This window comes from Cryptomeria japonica, chromosome 7, assembly GCF_030272615.1.
Source record: "Cryptomeria japonica chromosome 7, Sugi_1.0, whole genome shotgun sequence".
NCBI lineage: Eukaryota > Viridiplantae > Streptophyta > Pinopsida > Cupressales > Cupressaceae > Cryptomeria > Cryptomeria japonica.
The window spans coordinates 552,689,269-552,716,098 of record NC_081411.1 but is presented as its reverse complement, the minus strand read 5'-3'; the positions used below and the strand labels follow the sequence as shown (position 1 = coordinate 552,716,098).

Genomic DNA, 26,830 nt, shown 5'->3' with positions numbered 1-26,830 from the left:
CACTTAATTAATTAAATTAATTAGGTCTAGGGTCTTATTTTATCATCTCCCATATCATAAAGTTGGGCCCTTTTCATTAAAGTGTGCCCCTTTCATTTTATTCTTCCAATACATCATTTAATCAAAAACCCTGATTAGGTCCTATTTTGAACTTGGGGGCTTGATTTCGGGGGTCAAAACATCTCGAAATCACCTGTAACTTCGGGATTCGCTCTAAAATCATCATATCCGACGGCCCTGAAAATTTGGTGAAAAGTTGTCGGGACCATGGCGCCCGGAGTGCACATGGTCCCGGACATTTTTCCCGAAATTTTAGGAGCGCAATCCAATCATAAAATAAAGCTTAACCCCAAGAAATTGGCGCGAGATTCAATCTCTAGGTCGGCCCAAAGTTGAAATTAAGACCTAGGGTTTCATATATAAGAGCTCTCTTTCTTCATTTGAAAGGATCCAGATTTTTTGGTTTCAAGGGCCTTCTATGCAGCGAAAGAGCAAATCTTTGAAGACTTCAACAACATTCAACATCCATCCATCAAGCATTCATCCATTTAGGGCTTTGAAGACATTGAAGAGCAATAAGAGATCACCGACTGAAGATTGGCTTGTACCCCTCCCTTGGGGTTGGGTATGATTTCATGTTGTTTTCATGTCTTTGCATAAGCCTCATTATATCATTTGTATTCATGCTTTAGATCACTTTGCATCTTGATTTGGGGCATTTACATTATCATTTACAAGCAATTAGGGTTTACTTTCTAGGTTGCTCTAGTTTGCTTACTTGCATTTTAGGATCTTGCACACACACAAGGTCTGCACACACACTACTTTTACAATACAACTTGGCTATTCGTGGAGGTGGAAATCACCAAAGCGGGGGTTTGACTAAGGCAAAACCCTACATAGCCGCCCAACACACCTTTTCAGATATAAGTACAGATTTCGGGATTCGGACGACGCCGCAAGTTGCAGATCCGGCGGAAGCAGACGGAAACCGAGCCCCGCACCAAATTTCAGAGCAAAAGACCAGGACAGGGGCGTGGGGCGCCCTGGTCCCTGGGACAGGGGCGCTGGGCACCCTGGTCCTTCTGTCAGACAGCAAGTTTCAACATTTTTGACAGCTTTTCAGGTTGCAAAACAACAGTTTCAGGGGCAGAATCAGGACAGTGGCGCCCGAGCCCGCGCCCCTGTCCCGAACATTTTCACTCAGATTTTAACTCCGGGTACGCATTTGCATTCTTGTCTTGTCCTTGTGTTTACAGCTTTCCATTGTTTAAGTTCAATTCTGCAATCTTGTTATTAGTTCATACTTGCACTTTGGGGTTAGGAATTGAACTTGCATCATTTCATCTTTCAATTGCAACAAAGGAATAGAAATCCTAATAGGTAGCCCGTGGCTCTCTCTTCCACAAAAAGAAGTAGCCAACTGTGTGATACCTCTAGGCTCTTTCGTATTCCACAAGTGTGTGGTTGAAAGTGAGATTAGGGCATGTTTGCTTAGTGCCACTTTTTCCCCTACACACTACCTATGGGTCCCGCTCAAGATATTTTGAAACAAAGTGGAACACAAGTCAGTTGTGGATAGTTATTCCCAACTACCAAGTGGATTGAGTTAAAGCCAAACAGTTGTAGGTAGTTGGCAATGTGGTTGGGGGGATAACTGAGAATTGAGTAGGCATGGGTTAAAGTTGCCATGCTTCTGGAAGGCGGATTGCAACCCTTGGATGCAGTCAATCCTGGCCTCTGATTCAGTATATAAAATCTATAAAAGGTAGTTTTCTTTTGTAAAAGGTTAGATTTTTAGGCAGTTAGAATAGGTTAGATTGTAGAAGGTTAAATTTTAGGAGTAGCATAGAAATGCTACAAAAATTGTTGTAAAGACAATCAAAATCAATATATAAAGATTGAAGAATGGTGTTTGTTATCTTGGTTTTTTTCTGTTTGCATGGTTTTCTTCAGCAATTTAGATAGATCTTCTTGGTGTGCAGGTATCTGATGGATTCAGGCTCATACCATTGAGGATATGCTAATTGTGTATCCTTGTGTATGGTTAGCCTGAGCCTTTAAATCGTGTTTAGTTCAATTGCAGGTGTCTGTCTGAGCTACGCCAGAATTGGGTGCTTAGCCATGCTCCTACAGTCTAAAAATCATCCAAGTCCCCTTGAAGATTGCACCATTCCTGCGATGTTGTGAGTTATTCTGGCCAAGCAGGGATTGGTTATGTTGAATCCGTCTACCCGCATACCAGTTTTGTTAATATTAGGTCTCTTAACCCTTCCCTTTTGCTTTTATTTCGCAATCTTAAAATGCAGACCAACTTGTCGCAAAACGTAAGTCCCCTTGTGCTCCCAGCAAAACACATCGACCATTGAGCTATCCTGCAGTCATGACTTGACATTTGGAACCTTGAGGTCATCCCCTTTGATCGATTAAAAGCAGCATTAGGGCTTCCTTGTACAAGAGAGGATAGGATAGAGTTGTAACGATACGACTTTAGCCATGTCAACAGGTTGCCTCTCATCCCTTAGGCATTTTGTCTTCTTACATACAACAGCAGTCCTTAGTTACACTCAAAACTGATTTTCAGTTGTCAAAATGCTTCTATTTATCTTTATCTCACATTTCAGAAATATTGCATCCTGGTGCCTTATTTTCCTCAAGAAGTTCCTTGATCAAATGAACTTGCATATAAAAGCTTAGTGTTTACCCTGTGGGGTGTGTTATTAATATTCCATATCAGCAGTCAGATGATAATCATAGGATAGAATAGTAACCAGAAACTCAGAGCAATGCTTCCATTAATGCCAAAATGTTTAGTACAATAATCATTCTCTGCATCAGTGTCTCCAACAACAAGTACAAGAGCATATATAAAGACATGGTCGAGGGTTGCGGTTACCACGCGTGGGGAACAGTCGTGCAACGGACAACTGCCCTCGACGACACTAACATACTTAACCAACGTAGCTTAACAAGTAGTACAAAGCCCATTTTACGACCAACATCATCCCCCCCTAAGAAAAGTTGTCTTCGGACGATAAGGAGAAAAGTCCGCGACTAACACAACAAAATGGGGATGAAGTACACTGTATACAATAAGAAAATCACTGAGAAGAAGGGGCTGAGGGGGCGTCCCTGAAGGAGGTAGTTGCATTGCCGATGAAGAAGATGCGGGAACTACTGACGCCAGTCAAGCCCGAAACTCATACACCTGCTGCGTCCTCACCTGAAAACCCTTTTCTGCTACCATCCGATGCTCAAGTGTGGATTTCACCATTATCGCTTCCACAAGTTCTTTTTTTTTTCCTTGACATCACAATCCTCCTGTGCCTAAACCAACTTGTCTGCAAAACACGCTTTTCAGGCTCAGCCTCCACCAACTGCTACTCAAATGATATTGTCTCCCTAGCCAATTTGTCCTTGATAGCCACCCGCACTGCCCTCTCGGCATACAACTCCTAGGTACGTTGAGCTAAGTCTCACGCTACTACTGCCTCCAACCTGGTGGTCAGCTCCTCCGGAGCCCTCTGTGCATCCACCAAGGCAACCTCACGTCCAGCCGAGACATACTCCGAATTCCTCAAAGCGTACCATTCATGCCTGGGTACGGCTTCGCGTTCTTGCAATGCCTTCCCTCAAACTCTATTTGTTCGCAACCTCCAAATCCGTCTCCCTCTATGGCTAATGGCTTCCGCGCCAATGCTTAGCTTTTGGCTTCTTTCTCATAGTACGGAACAACCCCAACACTTACCGTGACTTCTCCGATGCCCTTCGCCCAACTCAAAAGTGTATTGTAGCTCAAAAATAAACTAGGGGTCTGGGGGCAAAGCCCCTACTTAGGTCGAGGGGCAGCGCCCTCGCGAGGTCTGGGACACGCTCCAGCAAGGTCGAGGGATAGCCCCTCGCGGTGTTTGGCGGTGTTGACGTGTATTTTGTACACTATCAAACACAGAATAAAATACCTAAAGGTACCTTATCCTCTCTTGAGTAAAGCCTCTGATTGCTGAAGATATCGCGAAAAAGGATCAATCAGGATGACTTCAAGGTTCTTGTATGTAGGGTCTCTACATGTGGATAAGCTCTTTGTGGTATGATGTGATTTGCTGGAATCACAAGGGGACTTACATTTGATGATTGAACGTCTGATCTGCTTTGAATATTGCTGGAACACAAGCTCTTATTAGCTTTGACTTGAAAAAAAGGAAAAAGGACGAGGGCGAGGAGAGAATCTAATCCTAATACTAAGGAATGTAGGAGCAATGATTGATCTTTGATGAAATTCTAACTAGGTCTTGTTTTGACATCGCAGGACCATCTCCACAAGGCTAGTGCGATCTTCGAAGGAAAGCTTTATGATGTTCAAATCATCACTGCAGGCATAGACACCATCAGGCTGATGCATATCAATGAAGAAACGACAATTGAAGTTAAGCTTAAGCTGAATGATTCCAGTTGACTACACAAGGCAAGTCTGCAATCAACAAACTCCTAGTAGTATGGATATACGAATTCCACCATCAATCAAGCACATTTCTTCCACTCATTTATTAACATGAAATCAAATATGAGAAGTATAAAGACCATGCAAATTGTCGAATCGACCCATAAATTTCACCATTTCTTCAATGAAGTTACAAGTCTTTTACAACAACATCTTGGCAACAATGCCTTCTCTCTCTACTCTACTCTAATTGCTATTCTATCTTATTACTTATCTATCTCCTATTAACTGCTTCCAACTATTCTATTATCTAACTCCTTCTAATTATTGCCTTTACAAAATGAAATGCCAGGGCTTATATAGTGCCCTCAATACAATTCGATGGCTTAGATCAATTCAAGATCAATGGCCAAGATTCAACAATGAAAACCCTAATTAGGGTTTGTTACAACCATTACATAACATTTAATGCTTGACCAATGATAAAATTGTATTGCTTGGACACATGTCCTCTCTAGAAAATTCCACCAATGGATAGCTAGGGTAGGTACATCGAAGTACGTGTCACCTTCCATGAGTTATGTACATTGAATCTGGACGTGCTGAGGTGGACCACACTGACTGGAGAAGTGATGACTAGGATGCCACCTCGTCTGACACTTGTAACTTGGTAAATATTCAACTTGATGTTGTTGAGAAGCTAGCTTTAATTAATTCATCTGGAACTATCTGCTTCTTCAACAAACCCTTGTTCTAACTTCTTGTGTCCTTGATTTGCAGGATGATTGTTGTACCTCGCCTTGGAATGCTGGATTGGAAGAGGTCGCCCTTGATGAAGTTAGTCCAAAGAAGGCCGTCCTTGTCGATGCTAGACTGGAGGAGGTCGCCCTTGTCCTTGCTTGTTCGTCCTGGAGGAGACCGTCCTTGATCTGGCTTGATTTTCCTTGATGAGAGCCTTCCGACTTGTAGATCCTTCGAGTTTGGGAGTCGCCATCTTGATACCTACACAACATTTCAAAATTAGTAACATGTTTTGCAACGTAGAAATATAGACTAGAAAAAGGATTTAAGTTTTAAATTAGGAAACCTCATGATAAATCTTTGAATTATCATTTCCTAAATTTAACTAAGCCACTTGAAATCGAAAATTCAAAATTCAAAATTGAGACTAGGAGAATTTCGCCATACCTCCACTTGAGAACTAAATCTAAGAAAAGATGCAAAATTAAGCAAGTTTGCTTAGGCAAAATGTGGATCGAAGTCTTCAAAATGTGCTTCTTCTATCAACTTCACCACCTCTAGCCTTCAACAAAAATCGCTCCTTCCTAGACCAAATTTCGCACCTTGTTGCTCTTCTCCAAATCGCACTTGAGTGGATGAGTGAATGATGGATTAACATCGCTCAAGATACCCCCACTATATAGGCGCTTACCATTGCAATTTCCCATAGGCCGACTTGGTAAAATAGAACCAAAAATAAACAAAATTAATAAAAGGAGAAGGCCGACTTGGCAAAAACATTAAAATGATACCTTAAGCGCTCCCAATTTTATTTTTAAATTAATAATAATTAATTTTAAATGCCTTTATAATTAAAATTTCAATTTTTTAAAGGCATAAATTAATTATTAAATGCCTTATGCGCTATTTTTAAATGCCAATTTAATTAAATATTTCAAAGTTTTTATCGAATTTAGCATTTAATGTATTTCAAAAAATTATTGGCGCCTAGGCATGGGAGATATTTGGGACATCAATAATATCGCTCTGGTCCCTGGGTGAAGGATAGGAGCGAACTTGTCTTGTTGGTCCTCCATCTTTCATTTTTCACGTTTGAAACTTCATCCTTGATGTTCGAAATGGCGTTTTTGCTTGGAATCTTGAGTTTGATTCATGTGATCTTTTGGAACGAATGCTCCTTAGAACCATTTTCGCCTTGGTCCCTTGGTGAGGGACAGGAGCAATTTTGCCTTTTGCTCTTTGTTTTTGTATTCTCCAATCGTCAAATCAACTTGTGAGGGCAATTGATGATCCTTGTTTGTTCTACGCATGCCAAACTTGTCTCTCCAAGACCAAATGAGCCCTCCTAAGGATTTTTCGCCCTGGTCCTTGACTGAAGGACAAGAGCGAATTTTGCATTTGAGCTCAAAATTGTTGATTCTTGAGGTTAATTCCACGTTCGTCCTTCGAAAGTCATTTTTGACCTTGCGTAACCTTGCCTTGACGTAACTTTTGAAGGGAATGGTTGATTCTGTAGAAATCGCCCTGGTCCTCCAGTGAAGGACAGGAGCGATTTTGCATTTATGGCACAAATCCTTAATCATATTAACATTGAATTTTCTTCAAGGCGTAAAACATTGTTTCTTACTCCATCTTGAACGTTTGAAACGAAAGAGGCATTTAAAAATTAGGCATACTTGACTATTTCGCTCTAGTCCCTTGGTGAGGGACAGGAGCGATTTTGCATTTATAAGCTCACTTGTGTTTTGCTAGCTTCGAAAATTATCTTCAACGGATCGATTGCGTCTTCCTTCACCCACCTTAAACGCGAAACTTGCCTTCCCTTTGCCAAAAACTTGTCTTGAGGGAAAATCGCTCTGGTCCCTTGGAGAGGGACAGGAGCGCCCTGGCCTTTATGAGCTCATTTATGCCTTGTTAACTTTCAAAACTATCTTCAATGGGTTGATTACATCCTCCTTCATGCCTTTGATGTCTCAATTTGTCCGAACAAGGTCAGGAATGACTCCACTAAGCTTTTTCGCTCTGGACCCTTGGAGAGGGACAGGAGCGCTTTTCGCTCTGGATCCTTAGTGAAGGATAGGAGCGAAATTTGACTTTTCGAACTCTCTATCAGGATAATTTTTATGGAATATAACATTTAAGTATAAGAAAGAAGAAACTTATACTTTAAGTTATATTCCATATATACTTTCAGGATGTTTGAGCGTGGTTTCAGACCTCCAGGAGTTATATAGCAAAATCTAGTTTTTTGAGGTTTTTCAGTTTCCAGACTTAGTCAAATTTCAGGATCAGGACATTCCAGACTTAGCCAAATTTCAGGATCAGGACTTTCAGACTTAGCCAAATTTTAGGATCAGGACTTTCAGACTTAGCCAAATTTCAGGATCAGGACTTCACTCTAGCAGGACCTGCTATCCTATTGATCTTCCCGACAGCACTCAAAATGCAAAGGCTTAACTAACAAAACCCTAAAAGACCAAAAAACAAACCCTAAAAAGCAAAAAAGCAAGGGTCCCCATTTGCAATGGGGCGATGTGTGAAAACGTCACAACAGGCGGCAACGCCCCAGGTGCCGCAGTATAGGGCGGGGTCGATGGGCAGCGCCCCCGCCGCCAACACCAATTTACAACCTTCAGAACCACACGGAAGTCCATGGCGCACATCATTTTTGTGATATTTTAAGATGCCAAAAACCTTCTTCTCCACTCTAATTTTTTCAGCGTTCTGGCTCCAAACTCCATCGAATGATTTTTCAATCTAGTCATCGTTTTTTTTTAAATTAAATGCATGCTTGTTTGAATGTCAACGCATTTTTCTTTTCACGTACCATCACCACCGTTTATCCCTGTCGTGCCGGGGTATTTTTCCTTTCACCCTTTTTTAAACCATCACCGTCGTCGCCATGCTCCTTCAGGCCTACGGTGGTATTCCACCGCCGGTGACCTCTGTCGACGATGGTCCATCGTACGGTGGTTCCACCGCACGATGGTCACCGGCGGTGGCCCCCCGACGGTGGTTCTAGCGCATGGTGGTCACCGGCAGTGACCCCCTCGACGGTGGTTCCACCGTGGCCACCGATTGTTTTTTATTTTATTTATTTTTCAATTTAATTTCCTAATCTAATTGTCCAAAGAGTCTTCCGCTCAGGTCCCATGCCTCTGGGATCGCCCTTCATCCTTCTCCGTTTGCCTCACTCGAGAGTCTCCCACTTTGGTCCCGTGCCTCTCGAGTCGCCTACCCGACCTCTCGGGTCCCCTTCCATCCTCTCGGGTCCCCCCTCCGGACTCTCGGGTGTCCTTCCAGTCTGTCGGGTCCCCTGCGCGCTTCTCATGGTAGGGTTTCAATTTGGACCCATTGATGGCAAGTCTATTTTCAATGGTCATCCGAAGACCTAGAACCATAAATTCTACAGGGACCACGGTCTCGTTACCGTACATAAGAAGAAGAATAAAGATTTTGAAGGTTGCGGCCTTCCACACAGGGTTCCAATCATTACCGACACAAATGATCTTGGGATTATCTACGTCACCGAGGTTTGTCTCCTTCAATTTTACCTCTTGATACTTGATGGGTTCTTTCTTCGGGAACTGGTGTGCGGTGGTGTCACTCACACGGGCGTCTCCCTTCCAATATTCTCTGTATTCCGGCAAGTACACCTCCTTCGTTAATTGCTCTGGTTCCTCTACTTCGAGCCTGTAGTTCTGGAACAAAATGTTCTTCTTCTAGTTGTGGGCGGCCTTGGCTGCCACTAGCCACCCTCTCCCTAAGATCGCATCATACCCTTTTTCCTTTAGTGGGATTACCACGAAGTCCAGTATGAAGGGTTGCGCCCCGATGGTAACTTGTTGGCTATCACTGTCCAGATGGGTTTGATTCCATGTTGATTTGCTCCCAGCAGATTGAATGTAGATGGCCACAGCGTCGGCTTCCCCAGCTTCCGCCAGTTTTCTTCTAGAAGAACATTCACTCCCGATCCACCATCGACGATGGTATCGGTTAGAATGGTGCCAAGGATACCCATCTCCACAATGGCCAGGTTCCTTCCAGTGTTAACTGCCAGCAGCTTGGGGTCTATTGCAGACCCCCCAAGAACATTTGTGCAGTGGTTGGTATTGGTGCGTGGTTGGGAGAGATTATTCAGCAACGCCGTTCGTAATTGAGGCATCGTCTGGAGGAGATCGTGTACCTTCACAGGCACCTCCAGTTCTAAAATTTGATTTAGTATAGCCTCCTCCGCCTCTGGTCAACTGGAAGTAACCGTTGTACCCTTCGCCTTTGCCCTCTCTCGTATCTCTTTCTCAATTTCTTCCCATGCTTCTCGTACCCTTCGCTTCTCCATCTCCGAGTCTGGGCACGTTGCTTGTCTGGCTTGGGCGCGGATTACGGCCAGCACTTCCTCTTCTTTGGTTTCCACGATATTGAGCAAGTTGACGCCGAACTTCGGGCAGGTGGCGTCTTTGTGGTCTCCCGGTCCGCACCATTTGCACAAATATTGTGTGGCCTCTCCCTTCGGGCAGTCTCGGGCGAAGTGCCCCCACTGGCTGCACACTCTGCATTGTATCATCGGTCGGCCTTGGAATCGTATTGGATCCCGCTCCTTGTATTGTTATTGGTGTTATTGTTGTTTCGTCCTCCCCACGGTTATCTCGGTAGCCTCCCGACGTTGCATTGTTGTTCGCCTGGGAGCTGCCATTACCGCCCAATGTAGTTGGTTGTTCCTGCGTAAGCAATACTTGTTGGTTTCGTGTTTTCATGTTGTAGGGGCATTCCTTGGTGGGATGCCCCATCAACTGGCATATATCACAATAGGCCTTCTTTGGGCAGGAGCCTTTCGTGTGGCCGTCCATCTTACATTTTGTGCACCGAAGCTCCCCTTCGTCGGTCTTGCTCGGACCTCCCTTCATAACCTTCAGCTCTTTCATCATCCTCAACATGTCCTTCTACAGGGCTTGCACCTTTTTGCCGGACTCGCCATCGCTGCTACTTCCCTCAAAAGAGTCATCATCCTCAGACGAGCTATCCTTCTTCTTTTTCTTCTTGGATGTCTTGGTCTCGCTCTATTATATGCATCTTCGTATGAGGTTGGTGGAATAATTTTCATCTTCTTCCGGAGGGAGTGTTTCAGTCCCTCCACGAACCATCTCTTTTTCAACCCATCTGCTGGTTGACTCCATTTTCCCCAACAGTTCCTTGAGCCGCTGACTATAGGCTCGGACTGTCTCATTCTTGTTCTGCTTTGTGCCATAGATTTCAACTACTATTTCATTATCGTCTCTAAGGAGGCGGAACTCTATATCAAACTCCTCCTTCAGGTTGGGCCATGTGCCGACTTTGGCCTTATCCGTATCGGAGTACCAGTCGATGGCCACTCCCCTTAAGGTTGCTGGAAATTGTGTTACCCATTCGTCCTAGTCGGTAACACCGTTCGCTGACCATATGGTTTCGCAAGTGCGGCAATGGCGGACGAGATCTTCCTTCCCGTTGCCGTTGAACTTCGGCAACTTTTGTTTACTGGCCATTGGTGGGGGTCATGTCGCCTGTCGTGCACCTGCACCACTCCCACCCGTGCCAGTGGTGTATGTTGTTTGAGTGACTGGGGGTACGGTGGTTTGTACCCGCGTGCTTGGTGTGATGGGTCCCAAGAGGGGGTCCTACTTGCCGTGTGCCTGTGCCTCCTCCGCACCTACGGTCGTACGGTTGCCCTCCCCTCCGTTCTCACCCTTGTCGTCTGTTTGCTCCCTTCGGTGGTCCTCCGTGCACGGTGTAAGGGATAAATTTCTGAACTCATCCGGGTCTCTTCGACCAGATTTCTTCGTAGCCTTGTTTCCTCCAAAAATTCTTCGTAGCTTCTCACCCTACGGTGTTCAGGCAACACGTAGAAATCTCCTTCGGCTTCTGCTCCTGCACCCTCCGTGACACCTCCTTGGTTCCCTTCGGGCAACCCTTCGGCCGGTTGTCCTTCAGCAAGTTGCCTCAGCTTCCGTCTACGTTCTACTTGTTCCAGAATCAGGGCTCTCTGTGCGGCCTCCCACTCCTCACTTTGTGCATTCTTATTTCTATCCTTATTTAATAAGTTGGGCATTAATTCCCGTACAAAATGTAGGAGTGTTCTTTATTCTGCTCCTGAGGCTCAAGGTTCAAGTTTCCCGTCGTCGCTTGCCATTACGCTCCTCTTCCCAGAGATAGTTGTTTTCTTCGTACTCTCAGAGGACCTATTGGCGTCACTCCTCACGCTGGGTTTCCTCCCTTCGGTGCTGGTGGACAAGGGTATATGGTTCAAAAGCCCGGTGGATCGATTTTCACACCATATACCGATCCATTTGAGGTGGACATGTGCTCATGGTTATTTTAAGTTGTTCAAAAGCCTGTTGGGCTTGGTCATTCCATGTGAAAGCCCCTTTCTTAGTTAGATCAGTAAGGGGTGCTGCAATCTTGGAGAACCCTTTTACAAAACGTTTATAGTAGCCAAAAACTGATCATAACAGTCTACGCTTCTTCTTGAGCCAAAAGGATCTTAAATAGGCAACAAAAATGGGTGAGCAAAATACAAGCCTACGACTTTGATATAGAATATGTAAAAGGGGTGAATAACGGGGCAGCGGATGCATTATCCTGAAGAGCCCACCTAAATACCCTTACCAGCATCTCAAAGGACTGGAAAGAAGAAATCCTTAATGAATATGACCAAGATCTACAAGCAAAGGAAATCTTGGAGGGAAACCTTCCCAATGAAGATTTTAAAGTTAGGGGAGATCTCATCTTGTACAAGGGAAGGGTATACTTGACCCCTCAGACCAGATTCAAAAGCAAAATCCTAAAAGAATTCCATGATAACCCCCTAGCAAGACATCAAGGATACTATAAAACTTATAAACACATTAGGGAAAAGTATGCATGGAAAGACCAAAAAAGAGATGTCCAAAAATATGTACAAAAGTGCCTAACTTGTCAACGCAATAAAACTGAACTCACCCACCCAGCTGGGTTGCTTCAACCATTACCTATTCCCAATCAAAAGTGGGAGAGCATTTCTATGGATTTCATAACAGGGTTGCCAAGGACACAAGGAAAGGATAGCATTTTTGTGGTGGTAGACAGACTAACGAAGTATGCCCATTTCTTGGCAGTCTCCACAAACTACAAAGCCCACCAAATAGCCGATCTATTCTTCAGGGAAATTTTTAGACTCCACGGACTCCCTCAGAATATTGTCAATGACAGAGATAGCAAGTTTATTAGCCAATTCTGGTAGGAACTCTTCAGAATGGCAAGAACAGTCTTAACCCCTAGTACCAGCTACCATCCTCAAACCGATGGGCAAACTGAAATAGTGAACAAATGGATAGAGGGCTACCTAAGAAATTATGTTACAGGGCAACAGACTGCTTGGGTTAAGTGGCTACACTTAGGAGAACATTGTTACAACACGACACACCACATGTCAATACGGATGAGTCCTTTCCAAGCTTTGTATGGCTATGAGACCACAAGCTTTGGGGAGTTAATAACCCAAGAAAGTAAAGTACCAAGAGCATAAGATTTTGTTCAACAGAGTATGGACATCATGAAGACCTTGAAAGAGAATTTACAACAAGCCCAAAATCAACAAAAGATCTATGCAAACAGGAAGCGTACGGAAAGGTCGTTCAAGGCCGGAGATCTGGTGTTTTTAAGGCTACAACCATATAAACAATCTTCCCTCAAGAGGAATGGGGCTGAAAAGTTGAAACCCCGGTTCTATGGGCCCTACAAGGTAATTCGAAGGATTGGGGAAGTAGCTTATGAAATACAACTCCCCAAAGACAGTAAAATACATAATGTGTTCCATGTCTCCCGACTTAAAAAGGTTCTCGGGCAACACTTGGTGCCATGCAGTGAACTACCTCCCCTAGATGATGAGGGGAAACTAACTTTGTACCCTGAGGTCATTCTGGATACGCGGAAGAAAGAGCTTAGGAACCGAACCATTACCAAAGACCTGATTAAATGGAGGAATAGCCCAAATGAGGATGCTACTTGGGAGAAAGAGGAAGACATAAATATGCTTGAGGACAAGCAAAATTGAGACGGAGGGACTGTGATGACCCCTACGATGTCACCTAATGTACATTTTATCCAACACACCAATAATAATAAAAGCATATATTATGAAGGAGCAATTATTAAAATAATGTTAATAAATTAAATAATGTTAAAATATTGCAAAAAGAAATAAATCATTAAAATTTATATATTAAATAAGGTTATTATAAATGTAATGTATTTAATATATTTAATAATAAAATGTATTTAATATATTAAATACATTAAACCATGTAATGAATTTAATATATTTAATGGAATGTATTATCGAATGAATATACTTAAATGCGATTAAAGATGTATAGGACAGCGGCTACCTTCCGGTCACACCCCTCCCACGGGAAGTGGTGGGACGGTACTCGCAGCCTGGGCTGCAACCACCGTCACACCCCTTCCCGCAAAGGGACCCATGGAGGGATGCAACCCTTCCCCTCCACGGGGTATAAGGTTAACAACCACAGCAAGGGAGTGGGGGGAGGTGTCAAAGAGAGGAAGTCTACAAACTGCCATGGCGGATTGTGAACAGCAAATGACAAACTACGGACTGGGAACTACTACTGCGGGCTGCGAACAGGTAAGTGTTATCTACTAGCCACAGGGGTAAATATATGTGTGTGGACGTGTGTGCCACACACACACATATATATTACTAAATAGTCTACTATACATAAATACATACTATTCCTTTAACAAGAACTATAGTAGGATAGTAATATTATCTCATGTGTATGTAGCAATGAATATAGGTATGTATGCAGAATATTTATATGTATGTAGGATCATGTAAATGTAGACTTAATTTATGAATTGAAAAATGATAATGAGTTGTAGAATGTTATATGAATAATGTGGCTATATGATGGAGGCTATTGGGAGGAAATTCCCTTAGCCAAATTCAGGGATTATGATAATCCCTAGTAGGCAGTATATACTGAGTATCTATATGCATATATGTTATGGCTTGGGTGACAAAAGTTCATCCAAGAAGAGACAGATCTGGCCGGTCCTCTCTGGTAGACTTGGATGATGAGATGCATCATCCAAGGCAAGGAATTCATCATATATGATGATCTTCCTTGGTAGGCTTGGATGTAAGATGTTACATCCAAGACAGGAATCGAATTATCCTTCGATTTCCTGGTATGGCTTGGAACCCAGATGGGTTCCAAGAAGGCGAGCTTCACAACCGCCTAAGGACATGTCCCAGCACTGCACTCGTATCCTTTTTCTTTAATAAGAATTGAGATTAGTTTTAATTAAATAATTGAAGTTTAGTTGCAAATTAGATTAGTTACATATATATATTTGTTGCATTCTAACAGTTTGTTTTGCAGGTCAGTGATCTCTAACTAGTAGGGACATTACATGCATACAATATAAGTAACATAATTGTCAATCATGATCAAGACCAAAAGCATCCTAAGGAGGACATGTCTTCAAGGAATGGAATGTTTCATATGAAGAGTCAAACCAACTCACTCATAATTAGCAATCACTAGGGATCATTGACACTTGTAACCTTGCCCCTTTGGTATTCTAGACTACTGCAATATAATGCCTTCCAACAACTAGTCGAGGGTAACATTTTCAATATTCTGGATGGCTCATCAAAATCAGCACACATGACTCCACATTCATCATTAAGCCAGCATGGTTGTAGCTTTGTTGCACATATTAACATAATTCATTGAAAACACTATTCTTGCATTCCATTGATACATAGTTGCTTTGTGTGAGTGTGTAAAGATTTCTTTGGAAATTTTGCTTGTGGTTTTGGAATATTTTGCATTATAACATAAAAGAAACTAAACATTACAAGAAACTCTGGTAACTGGTATGCTTCAAGTCATTCACGATTTTGGTGAGTAAAGTAGATATTGTCTGATGGTTAAGAAGGTTGGCAAAACAGATTAAACAAACCAAATTATTTGTTTTCACTTTATTGTTTGTTTATAGAGGATTAAGTGATCGGAAACAACTCACGTGCTGTTTATTTTTTGCTTATTTAATTTACTTGCTTGCTTATGCTAACTGGTTTGTTTGTATATTGTAATGTCCTCACTTTAGCAGTTGACCAAGTGTATGTGCGTTAGCCTATCTCTACATGGTCCCGAGGGCTAACGAAGGGTTTAAGGGGATCTTGGAGTGTTTTGGCCTAGTCATTTCCAGTTTGGGCCAAAATGGAGTTGATTTACTTAGTTTCAGGCATACTTACTATTTTTAGTAAGTCAGCAAGACACAATGGAGGCTAGTTTTGGTGATTGGATTCGATACTCCTCGGCGAGAGCTTTCCGACGAGCTATCACTCGCGCTATCCGAAGTCCGATTGCTAATATATTTTAATGCCTGAAGTGTTATTAAAGTAACATTTAATTTAATCGTAAAATATTAAAGTGTTACTTTAATATTTATTTTATGGGGATGTGTGCAAATCAAAGGGGCACCCAAGGGAGACATAAGTGAATATTTTAATATGTTTTATATTGCACATCTTTTATCCCACATTGCTCAAGTGAGCTGGGTCGACCCTTGGATAAAGAATAAAAGGAAGCTTTTGTGGCTTCATTCAGCATGTTGAATATGAGAAGAAATTGATGTGTGAGTTGCAGATCCGTTCTTGGCATTAGAGGACGTCTATCCTCTCTTGTGACATTCTAGATGTCATTCCCTTGGGGTTTGGCCTTTGGAATCCATTGCTATCAGCTTCATTAACAGGCAGATTGGGTGCATCTTCAGCTACAGGCAGATTTGGTGTTTTGCTCATACCTTCTCCACTTCTTGACCAATGCTTATGCCATTCTGAAGGGATGATTTTATGAAGCTATTGGACTGATTGAAGACTAATTAATACTGTAGCATAGCACTATTCACGTACTGTAGCATGGCACTATTCACGTTACTGTAGCACGGCACTGTTCACGTTACTGTAGCAGCAAGATGGGAAGTCATTGCTGGAATATTATGTCAAAAATGCTGGAGTATTTAGTGAGTTGAAATATCTGCTATGTATTTGATTTTAATAATTCTGGAAATAATATCATATCAGCAGTAGTTCAATCTTCATGTTGCATATTATTGTAATTCCCTTCTAGTTCATGTTATGTGATTTCAAATCTATGCAAAGACTTAAAAACAAACAAACATTACATTTCCGAAGCTATAAGGGAATTTAAAAATTAAACGGAGAAATAAGGAGTTGGATGCAAACTGTTTGACTAAATTCCTATCAGCAGTTGGTTTAGTTTTTGGGCATTCTAGGGTGTCCATTACATATATGTTGTTCACTCTAGCTTAGTTCTTGTTTCTTTTTATAATGTACTCATTTGTCAAAGGACAATATGTTAAAAAAAGGTTTCTGGAAATAATTGCATAGAGAGAACTTGATCCATGTTTGAAGCAACACTTTGTGGCTTATCATCAGGATGAATGATAAGGTTGCAAATAAGAACTCCTTATGTGGATAACTCCAAGTACATTACATGAGATGGACCTTAAACCTCTTTAGGAATGCCAAATTTGCAATCTTTTAGCAATCTTTATCCTAAAATTCTCCAGAAGCTTTGATTAAATAGGTTCCTTACATGTATGGAAAATATTTGAGAATTTAATCTTCCACAATCCATACTGCTAAAAATGATATTTCTAGAACAATGTCCATACAATGAGTTTATCTCATGTTGTATGTTGTTTGTTTTTGGCCACATTAGAATTCTATCATTTTTCTATCCTTCTAATTTTGGTACGTTCTTGTTTAGCAATAATTTTGCCACTCTTGAATTTACCTTGTCCAATATGGTGATCAGTTGGGTTTGTCCAGAATTGTAAATTTCAAAATTTGCCTTTATGATTCACCCATATTTGTTTTTTGTTGCATTTTAAACCTGGTCTTCACAAGGCTGTGTGTGAATATTACTTACCATTTTCCTTGCATGCATTTCTGGGCAACCTGACATTAACCAAATGTTTCTCATATTTCACTTGCCTTTCCAGCAGATTCTTTGGAAGATACTTTGAATTTCATCATCCTCCATCAACTCCAACTGCACTCTCATTTATTTTGCCTATCCAGCCTGATCCTCAGAATGTTGTGTGTGAGGTCTGCTTGCTAGTTTTCCTTCCATACAGAAACCAAAACTAGGAATGGCATTCCCTCAATGAAAACAACAAACTATGTTGCAATAATGTGGAAAACTAGAAGAGAGGAAAAGGTAGACACTCATCCCTTCAAGTTTGGCCAGAAGAAACTATAGTATCAACAGCCAATGGAGATTACCAAGTGAAGGGATGAAACTAAATTACATCAAGAAAATCAAGTAATTATAGTCAACCACAAATTGACTCCTTAGTCAATTTGGACTTTACTTTTATAGTTTATTCTTGGGTATATTGCTATTAGCGGGCATATATATATATGAAAAGTTATGCATCGGTCTAAAACTGCTATCAGTAATTGTAAATTTTGTATTTCTTATAATTCAGAGATTATTCTCCTTCCTGTAACAAAAGAAAACTAATAAAGTGTGTGCTCAAATGCTAAAGTTCGAGATTCATCTTCAGGCAGAACTGTTCCCAACAAATCAAAATAACAGACTAACACCTGCAACTTACCAAGTTGAGAGAAATAAAAACATGGTTAACCTTTAGGTTGTCATGAGCAAATTATAATTTCTTTATCAACAATTAAACCGATTTTTTTGAAAGGGAGCAAAGTATGCAAACAGCTTTAAATTCAATGTAATATTTCACAAATGGTAAACACTACATTTCTAGGATACTTAATAAACACTTAGCTTCTCAAATGTAATAGTGTGTATATCCTTACCAATTTCAATCCTGACACACAATTACCAAACTGAATATCCAATACTGGTACACTGCTGTCTTGAAAACGATTACACAACTTCCATTTGCATGATTCAATGTCTGCCACAATTAAAGACATATAAGACACCTTCCCAACTCTTTACCCTTACCAGGCTATTTTGAAATAATTGACATAAGTTCAATATAAAACAAAAGACTTGGCAAATGTATTATGTTCAGAATTCTTTAAGGAGAAACTGGAAGCAATCCTTGTATTTTGATAGAGAAACATGGATCATTTGTTCATTGAATATTACATTCATATTTATTGAAGTTAAACTAGGACTTGATTAATTAGCAACAACTGAAGGTAGTACTGTAAAATTGCTAACTGCTAAAAACCTAATCATAGTTGTCAAGAAATGCATGCTATGGAATATCTGCCTCGAACTATGTTTTCCTTCCTTTGTACTTGTCACCCATGCTTTCACCTCTCCAAGATATAAGATTTGTCAAAGAGGCTTGGAAATGAAAAATGAGTAACTAGAAGGGAAAGTGATGCAGAAAATACCCTTCATCCCCACAAAATCCATGAAACTAATTAAGGTATAAACGCAGTTAGATCATGTTCTTTGGTTCATCACCTTAGGCACCAAGAAAAATGTGTACAAAGAGTGATGAATGTCAAACATTAAATCAATCTCTTCAATTAATATTCTGGTTGGTTGTGAACAATTATTCACAATAAAGGGGTCTCAATTATTCAAACAAGTTGTTAAAGGGAGAAAACATTATATTGAGATCAGCACAAGGAAACGCTAAAGTACTTGTAGCCATAGCTAATATAAAGTGAGCAGGTATCAATTTCAAACTGTAAAGAGTGCCATAATATTACAACTGATTTAAAACCCTCAAAGTTCCAAAACCTACTTATAAGTCCATAAAGCCTGACTCGTCAAAACCTTACACCATAGGTAATATCTTTCCAAACTAATCGAAAACCCTCATAAGAACAAATCTCACTGCCACTTGAAGCTACATGATCAGTACCCTAAGTAGCTAGATATTGAGCTCCTAAAAGAAGAAGTCGCTCCAAATACCTAGGATGATATAAATTATTTTAATAGGAGAGAAAAGCATACTGCTGAATGTCTAACATCAAAACTTTGCAACCTGGAACCTTCAATCTCACTCAAAATCATCAAAAATTCAAATAAGATAACTCAAATGAAGATTCTGGTGCCCTGGACATAACATTATAGATGCCTTGCAAAGGCATAACAGTACTTTGGTAATGAATTTACATATTGAGTTGCTCCTATAAAGACCAGCACTTCACTCGAATTCATCAGCCTTGGCTAGGTCTATGTTGCTTAAATTTTGGAAAATAAATTGTAATGTCCCCTATTAAGAGGCTGCCAATTCCTAAAGAGCAACATACACTTCTACTTATTATGCTACATTAATTACATATTAAATAACTGTGGTTGCTCAAAGTACAACTGATATTGTCCTTATTCAAGCTCTAATCTTAATCCCTTCTAATTCTCAACCCTAGATGGGGATTTACTTGTCTAGGGTGCAATGACACCACCTCCATAATGCAGCCCAGATTTCAGGAACATCAATCCATTCACCCTCGAGGCTCATAATGCAGCCCAGATTTCAGGATCATCAATCCATTCACCCTTGGGGCTCTACCAATTTGGGATGGATTTACTCTGCCTCTCCCTAACAACACCATGCCTCTCCTTATGGGGGAAAGAATTAGAATCGATTAAGTACTTAGACTGTGAATATATCGATATCTCATTGTACTGTGAACATATATATAATTAAGTATGGCTATCATACATATTGCAGTCTATATTAATATTACTCTAGGATGTCTAGTTCGCTACCCTAGGCCCCTGGTTCTGGTCCAGTTCGTTTTGGGTTCGGGTCCTGGTTCGGTTCGCCTTTGGGTTCAGCCAAGGTTTGTAACCCAGGCAAGCTGGCTCGTCCAAGGCGAACCTGGGGTGAACTTGGAGCGAACCTGGACACTTGGGTGCCCAAATTTACATTTTTATTTTTTTTGGCAAAATTTTATAAAATTTATGGCAATGATTTCAGACTTGCAAATTTATGTGATTGTTTTGCCCAGCTATCATGTAGGTTTAAGTCTTTAAGAGTTAAAATTATTAAGAACAACAACAGACAATTGATAGATTTATTTAAATTTTTTATGTCTTGAAGCAAGATAAAACAGAGCAGCAAACAATTGAGTTATGACCTCTTACTTGTTAACCTTATACAATGTACTAGAGCAATGCTCAATCACAACAGCAAAATACCCATGCATTAGCTTATTTTGATTTACAATCCTCGGCTTATGAAAAGCAACAAAAATATTCAGTTTCCTAAGCTCATTTTCTTGATTGCTCATTCTTCTTCTTCTTCTTCTTCTTCTTCTTCAATGGCATTAGTTGTTTCCATGAAAGACTTTTGCTATTACTCGACTGCTATTGCATTTATTCTTGACTTGCAATTAGTCTTTCATCTTCTTAGTGCTATTCCTGACTGCTATTGCAAGAAGAAGAAGAATCCATTAGATGATTTAAACTTAGTATAAAGTTCCAATTGTTGCAAGTTGAATTTTGAAACAATGATACTTTTTTTTTAGACTGCAGAAAGCGAGTATAGCACCCCCTATAAACTGCAATGCATCGGGTAAACTTTTTAACGTGACCGGTGACACTAGCGCAACACATCCTCCGGTACCACGTGGGCTGGGGGGAGACTAGACCTCGTGACCTCGTGCTTCACCACTGAAAGCTCTCGCCAATCGAGCTAGGCCCCCAGCCCTGAAACAATGATACTTGAACTTGATATTATCATTTTAATATTTTGATGTCGAACTTGAAGTATATGATGCTATGATGGTATGAACTATGATCATAATGCTATGATTACAAGTTTATGGTTTTTTTGTTGTTTATAACTTTATACGATATTATGTTACATTCTAATCTTAATTCATGTTTTTGTACTAACGAACCCAAACCCCATTTCAAAATTTTGCCGTACCAGCGAACCGGTTCTTCGAACCCGAACCCGAACCAGCAACTTAGATATTACTATTAAATTCTGCATAAGAACATTATCAAGCTTCATATATTAAGCATATCCCCATGCATACCACCAAGAACAAGGATGTTACTGCCCGTAACTTAATAACAGTTCTGATCTGATCTGATCGATGGTAATATCACTGGAGGCTTCAGATTCCTTTCCTTTATATCTCTCAATGTGAGGGAGAGGTCATACCTCTTCATCATGTATGCCCTTTGGCAAGAGAAACCCTTTCACCATTAGCAACCTTTGAAAGAGTGCAACTCCTCATTATTTCTGCCCTTTGAAAGGGACACAGCCTTTCACAATCAGATCTGCACTTCTGATTTCCAAATTATCGCCTTCTCAAATGAGGTTATCTTCTCCCTTTTATATCTCATGTTTGAGGGAGTCACAACTTTTCCTTTCATGTCTTTTGACCATTCATTAACTTAAATTAAATTTTAATTATATTTAACTATATTCTTTTATATTTTAATTTCAATTTTATTTTTATTCTTTTGTATTTTAATTCTATTATTATTGTTTATTATTAAATTCTATTTCAAAGTGGGGACATTACATAAATCTTCAGTTCCCCACTGCAAACTACAAGTACAATTCCCAACTCCACTAATGCTTGGCTTGCAAACTCACGTTTCTTTGCATCCATTTGTAATGGATATTTGATGACTTACTTGAAATGATTCAAATGTTTGTCTCACATAACATATCTATATCATTCAAACATGCTATGATAAACTAATCAATGACTAACACACTATTCATTCTAAATATGTTTGCACATCCATAAACATGCTTTCTTTTGAACGTGGCCTTCCAAATATCATTTTCTCTGATCCTAACCTAATAATAACTCAACTTCATATCCATCGTAGTAACACACTAGGGCCTTTGGAGTTGATTCAACAATTTTTCTACCATCTACAAGGCATAGTTTTGTTTAGGGCACGAAAATCCACAAACATAGATTGTGATCCCTTCCTCTTTCGAAGCAACATAAATTCGTGAGCCACATTGAGAGATGCTTGGTCCAATTGCACCCTACTACTTGTCACTTGGTTTCTTCAGACTCCAAATCAAAAGCTATACATAACCAAACATTTGGCACTGCTACATCAAGAGCTAATTGAATCCCATGCTCAATCAATTTCTTAGATGGCAATATCATTGACTCCACAAATATCTCCTCGGAGTGTACAATTGTCTTATGCATTTTCTCCTTATCTTCAACAGTAAGTGGCCAAATGAATCAATTTCATTTTGATCTCAAGACTTTTCGTTGGTGTTTATCCTTTTCATCACTTTGTTGTTAACATAAAAAAAAACTTCTCCTTGTCTATCATGTGCCCATTTTTCAGACCAGGCTTCTACAAAGAAAATAATTTAATTATTGATGTTTTTAAGCTGAATATTTTATTAAGTGATTTTCTTGTGGCCAAAAATAAAAGGTAAATAATAAAAGTCACTTTAAAGGAGTTAAAAGAATTATTATTTAAAAAGTGTATTTATATTATATAAATTCTGGAATGTTCCGTTGGGGTTAAGAGGAGGCTAACAAGAAAAAAAGGAATCTATTCTGAAAATTTATAATTTCTCTTTTAGAGATTTGTACCTACGGCCAAATTTCTACCAGCAGGAGGAAAACCCGTGGTTTCCTGATGGACGAAAACCCAAAAAATGTGGTTCTAACTTTGCAATTTGGGAACAGAAACCCTCAGATCTCATTGAGCTTAATAGTGGAGCTAATCAATTTGGGAAACTGCATATACAAACTTATTAGACATCTTGCAAGCAAGTAATAAATTTGTAAAGAAGAAGAAAATTTATTCATCTGATTGCCATCCCAGGTAACGAATATTGACTATAGCTGTGAAAGGGGATGAATTCGATGTTGCAATAAAAGAGAAATATATTATTGAAGGATTTATTAAAAATTGCAGTTACCTAGTATAAGGGTCAAGCCTGCAAAACGGAGAAGAAAAGTATACAATTGAAATTATACAGATTCTTGGTAGAGCATTCATAAGATTGGTTTGGGATCCTGGTAATGGCACACAGGTTTAGATTGCTTGGGGACAAGCAATCTTTGGGAAGGGAAAACTATAATGTTCCACTTTTTGTCTCAATCTTCTAGAAAGAATATAATTTAATTATTAATGTTTTTAAGTTGATTATTTTATAAAGTGACTTTCCTGTGGCCAAAAATAAAAGTTAGATAATATAAGTCACTTTAAAGAAGTTAAAATATTTATTATTTAAAAAGTGAATTTATATTATATAAATTCCGAAAAGTTTCGTTGGGCTTATAAAAGGACCCTGAGAAGAATGTCATGTCCCCATCCTTAACCCAATAATCAGATTGACAATTGTATATAGTACTAATAGTTAGCTGTATATTTATAACAATCATAGCATAGAGACATTGTGGAAAATCGTCTCATTCCATAAGACTTCATAATCTTTGTATCAAGCCTCCAAGTGAAACCTAGAGAATAAGATGAAGTGGTGAAGGCAAGAAATTGATATCCACCCATTCCCATGATCAAGGAATGAAGACCGAAGAACATACTGAATCGGTGACCATAATACTAATGTTACACAAGTACTCGTGAAGGTCTCGTAGGCAAAACCTTATTGGCATAACAATGAAGACTTATCATACCTGAAGGTAATTCCTATTGGCTGCATCCTATCGATTAAGGCATTAGCAAACACATAGTTAGTGGCAGACCAGATCTGATGCAACAATTAATTATTAATACATGCATTAAAAGAGGGCAGCGGTCTTATTACCACAGGCAGCAATCAAGATAGTATTAATAATGGAGACCAATTGCTACAATGTGTATGTTTAACAAAGACAATTACATGAAGGGGCAACGATTGTTATGATAATCACATATTAGCAACAGTTATGAAAAGGTATCCTGTGGCAGCGATTCACAAATAAAAATTGTATTATTAAGGAACGTCAACTTTTAGGGGGTTGTGTGGGTAGAAGAGACAACTTTTCTATCGATGTGAGGACTATAAAATAGGTTAGGATGGGAAAAGTAAAGGCATCGAAGGGATGGAGACTGATAATATATGAGATATTAATACTCAGCAAGATTGATCAGATCAGATCAGATCAGAACTGTTATAAGTTACAAGCAGTAACATCCTTGTTCTTGGTGGTATGCAAGGATGGGGATGTTCTTAATATGTGTGCTTAATATATGCAACCTGATAATGTTCCTATGCAGAGTTTAGTAAGGGGATGTGTTTAATAAGTATGTTTAATATATGAAGCCCGATAATGTTCTTATGCAGAATTAATAGTATTATTAATATGGACTGCAATATGTATGACAGTCATACTATATATAGTCACATATATAGAATTAATAGTCATATATAGAATGTCATACTATATATAGTCATATATATAGAATTAATATATGAAGCCCGATAATGTTCTTATGAAGAATTAATATATGTTTGATCAGACAAATAACAATATTAGAATATAAATCAGAAAGAACTCTTAAGTTAATAACAGTAAGAAGAATATTATTATATAGAATGCTTGTTACTACTGTCAGTATTTAAGAAAGTTGGGGATGGAGTTGTTTCCAAAGAGGAGCAGTCTAAATCCAATCAATAGGATGATTCCCAAAATAGGGTAAGGATCAGCATCCTGTAAACTTTGAGGGCATGGTCCCAAGATAGGGTAAGGGCTTGGATCCATAAACTTTGAGGGAACCTATTGTATTTGATCTCTAAGCGCTTTGGTAACATACATAGACCCTTCTCCCTTAAAACAGAAGTAGTAGCAGGGTCTGATATCTATATTAAGAACTATGAATAGTGAAATTAATCATCTAATGAGGAAAATAAATAAGCACTTGTTAATAACTAATAAATTGAAGAATATCAATGGCTGGCTTCATGATTAGTCTCTCAATCAATTTTTGTATATTGAAATAGATTAATTATGTTAATCAGGTAGGGGACATTACAAAGAAAAAAAGGAATTGGTTCTGAAGATTTATAATTTCTCTTTTCGAGATTTGTGCTTGTGGCCAAATTTCTATTGGCGGGACAAAAACCTCAATGGTTTCTTGACAGATGAAAACCTGAAAGATAGTGCAGTTTCAACAAGGGATCAACTATGAGCCAAACATTTGGGATTTGGGGATGAAAACCCTCTATGCAAAAGTTGCCCTTGAGCTTAATAGTGGAGCCAATCATACAAATTTATTACAAGTCTTGCACGCAAGAAAAAAATTGACCTCTAATAAATTGGTTAAAAAGAAGATTTATTCGTCTGACCACCATCCCAGGTAAGGAATATTGAGTATGTGAAAGGGGGTAAATTCAATGTTGCAAAAAATGTGAAATTTATTATTGAAGGATTTATTAAAAATCATAGTTACCTGGTATGAGGGTCGAGCCTGCATAAGGAAGAAGAAATTTATACCATTAATATTGTTGGGAGGCAAGTAAATATTGTAAACGAAATAATGGAATTCACGCAATTCTAAATAATAAAGAAAAGGGAGGATTCGTACAATTTACAAAAGGCATTGAAGTCTACTTGCTAGCCGCCGACCTTTTTTAACAAAACAAACCTTGCACTCAAAAGATAGCACAAAGCATATATTTGGAATGATTTAAAAGGGGGTTGAAATAAACATCCAACCAAGTGTAAATGCCATAATACCAGGTCATACGGTGTGAGGGCAGAAAAGTGGATACAATTTTATGATTGTCTGATCAGGTCACATTGGTGTCATTTGAGGATGCAATTAGGGTTTAAAAAAATCGAAAGTTTTGTGAATGCTTGGAAAGGCATGGTATTTGTACACAAGTTACAGAAGTTTATAATTGACATTTGTTGCATCGGAAATTAATGGGAAGAGTTGTGGAGCCAAGAGAAAACATGGGCACAGATGCTTGGGGCCGACATGGGACCTATTGCTTAAGTCTAATGCTTCCGCCACCTTTTCCTTGTCGCACCTAACTAAGGTAGTTGTGAATATTCTTGAACATCTATGTTTCCTTTGGAGGGTATTTGGCCATTGCCATGTGGACATCAGGGCTGTGAAGCAGCCATGAGAAATTCTAATAAGCCACCCAGCTAAAATTTGTTACAGCAAATGCATACGAGTTGTTTGGAAGGTATTAGCAGTAGGCGTGGCTTTGAGAGGAACTAAGGGTGTTGAGCAATTCATTCAAACCATTCTCTTGATTTATTGTTTGACCCCTTTGCATCCTTGAGTTGGAATTTTTTGGTCTTTCTTGAGGTTAGAATTGAATAATCCTCATCTCTGCAATATGATTTTGTTTTAAAGCATTATATGTGTGTTCCTTGGATATAATACAGCTGAAACTGAAACTATGAATGAGAACTGTTTCACAATATGTCCTTTACTTATCTTGAGTAATTTTAAGCATTGATACATGACATATATTTCAAATCATTTAACAAGCTGCTATATAACTCACATACTCAGAGATTCAGTTTAATAAACATTGTGCAAAGTATCTGATAAAATGCCTATTAGCAAACTACAGGCAAAAATTGTAAAATATTTGGTATAAAAATCAAGGGTGGTTATTGCACTGTCTTAATATGCATTTACCAAGTATGATTTTCCATCCTTCATG

The 26,830-nt window shown here is 39.4% G+C and overlaps 1 protein-coding gene across 2 annotated transcripts in view; it reads right to left on the bottom strand.

The window, feature by feature from the left end:
- Positions 1 to 26,830, bottom strand: part of LOC131031135 (protein SEH1) — a 203,589-nt gene that overhangs the window by 106,870 nt on the left and 69,889 nt on the right. For both annotated transcript variants that reach the window (XM_057962174.2, XM_057962173.2), the window contains exon 3: positions 18,084 to 18,184. In XM_057962174.2, coding sequence (XP_057818157.2) covers positions 18,084 to 18,184 — 101 coding nt within the window. The remainder of the gene's footprint in view (positions 1 to 18,083; positions 18,185 to 26,830) is intronic.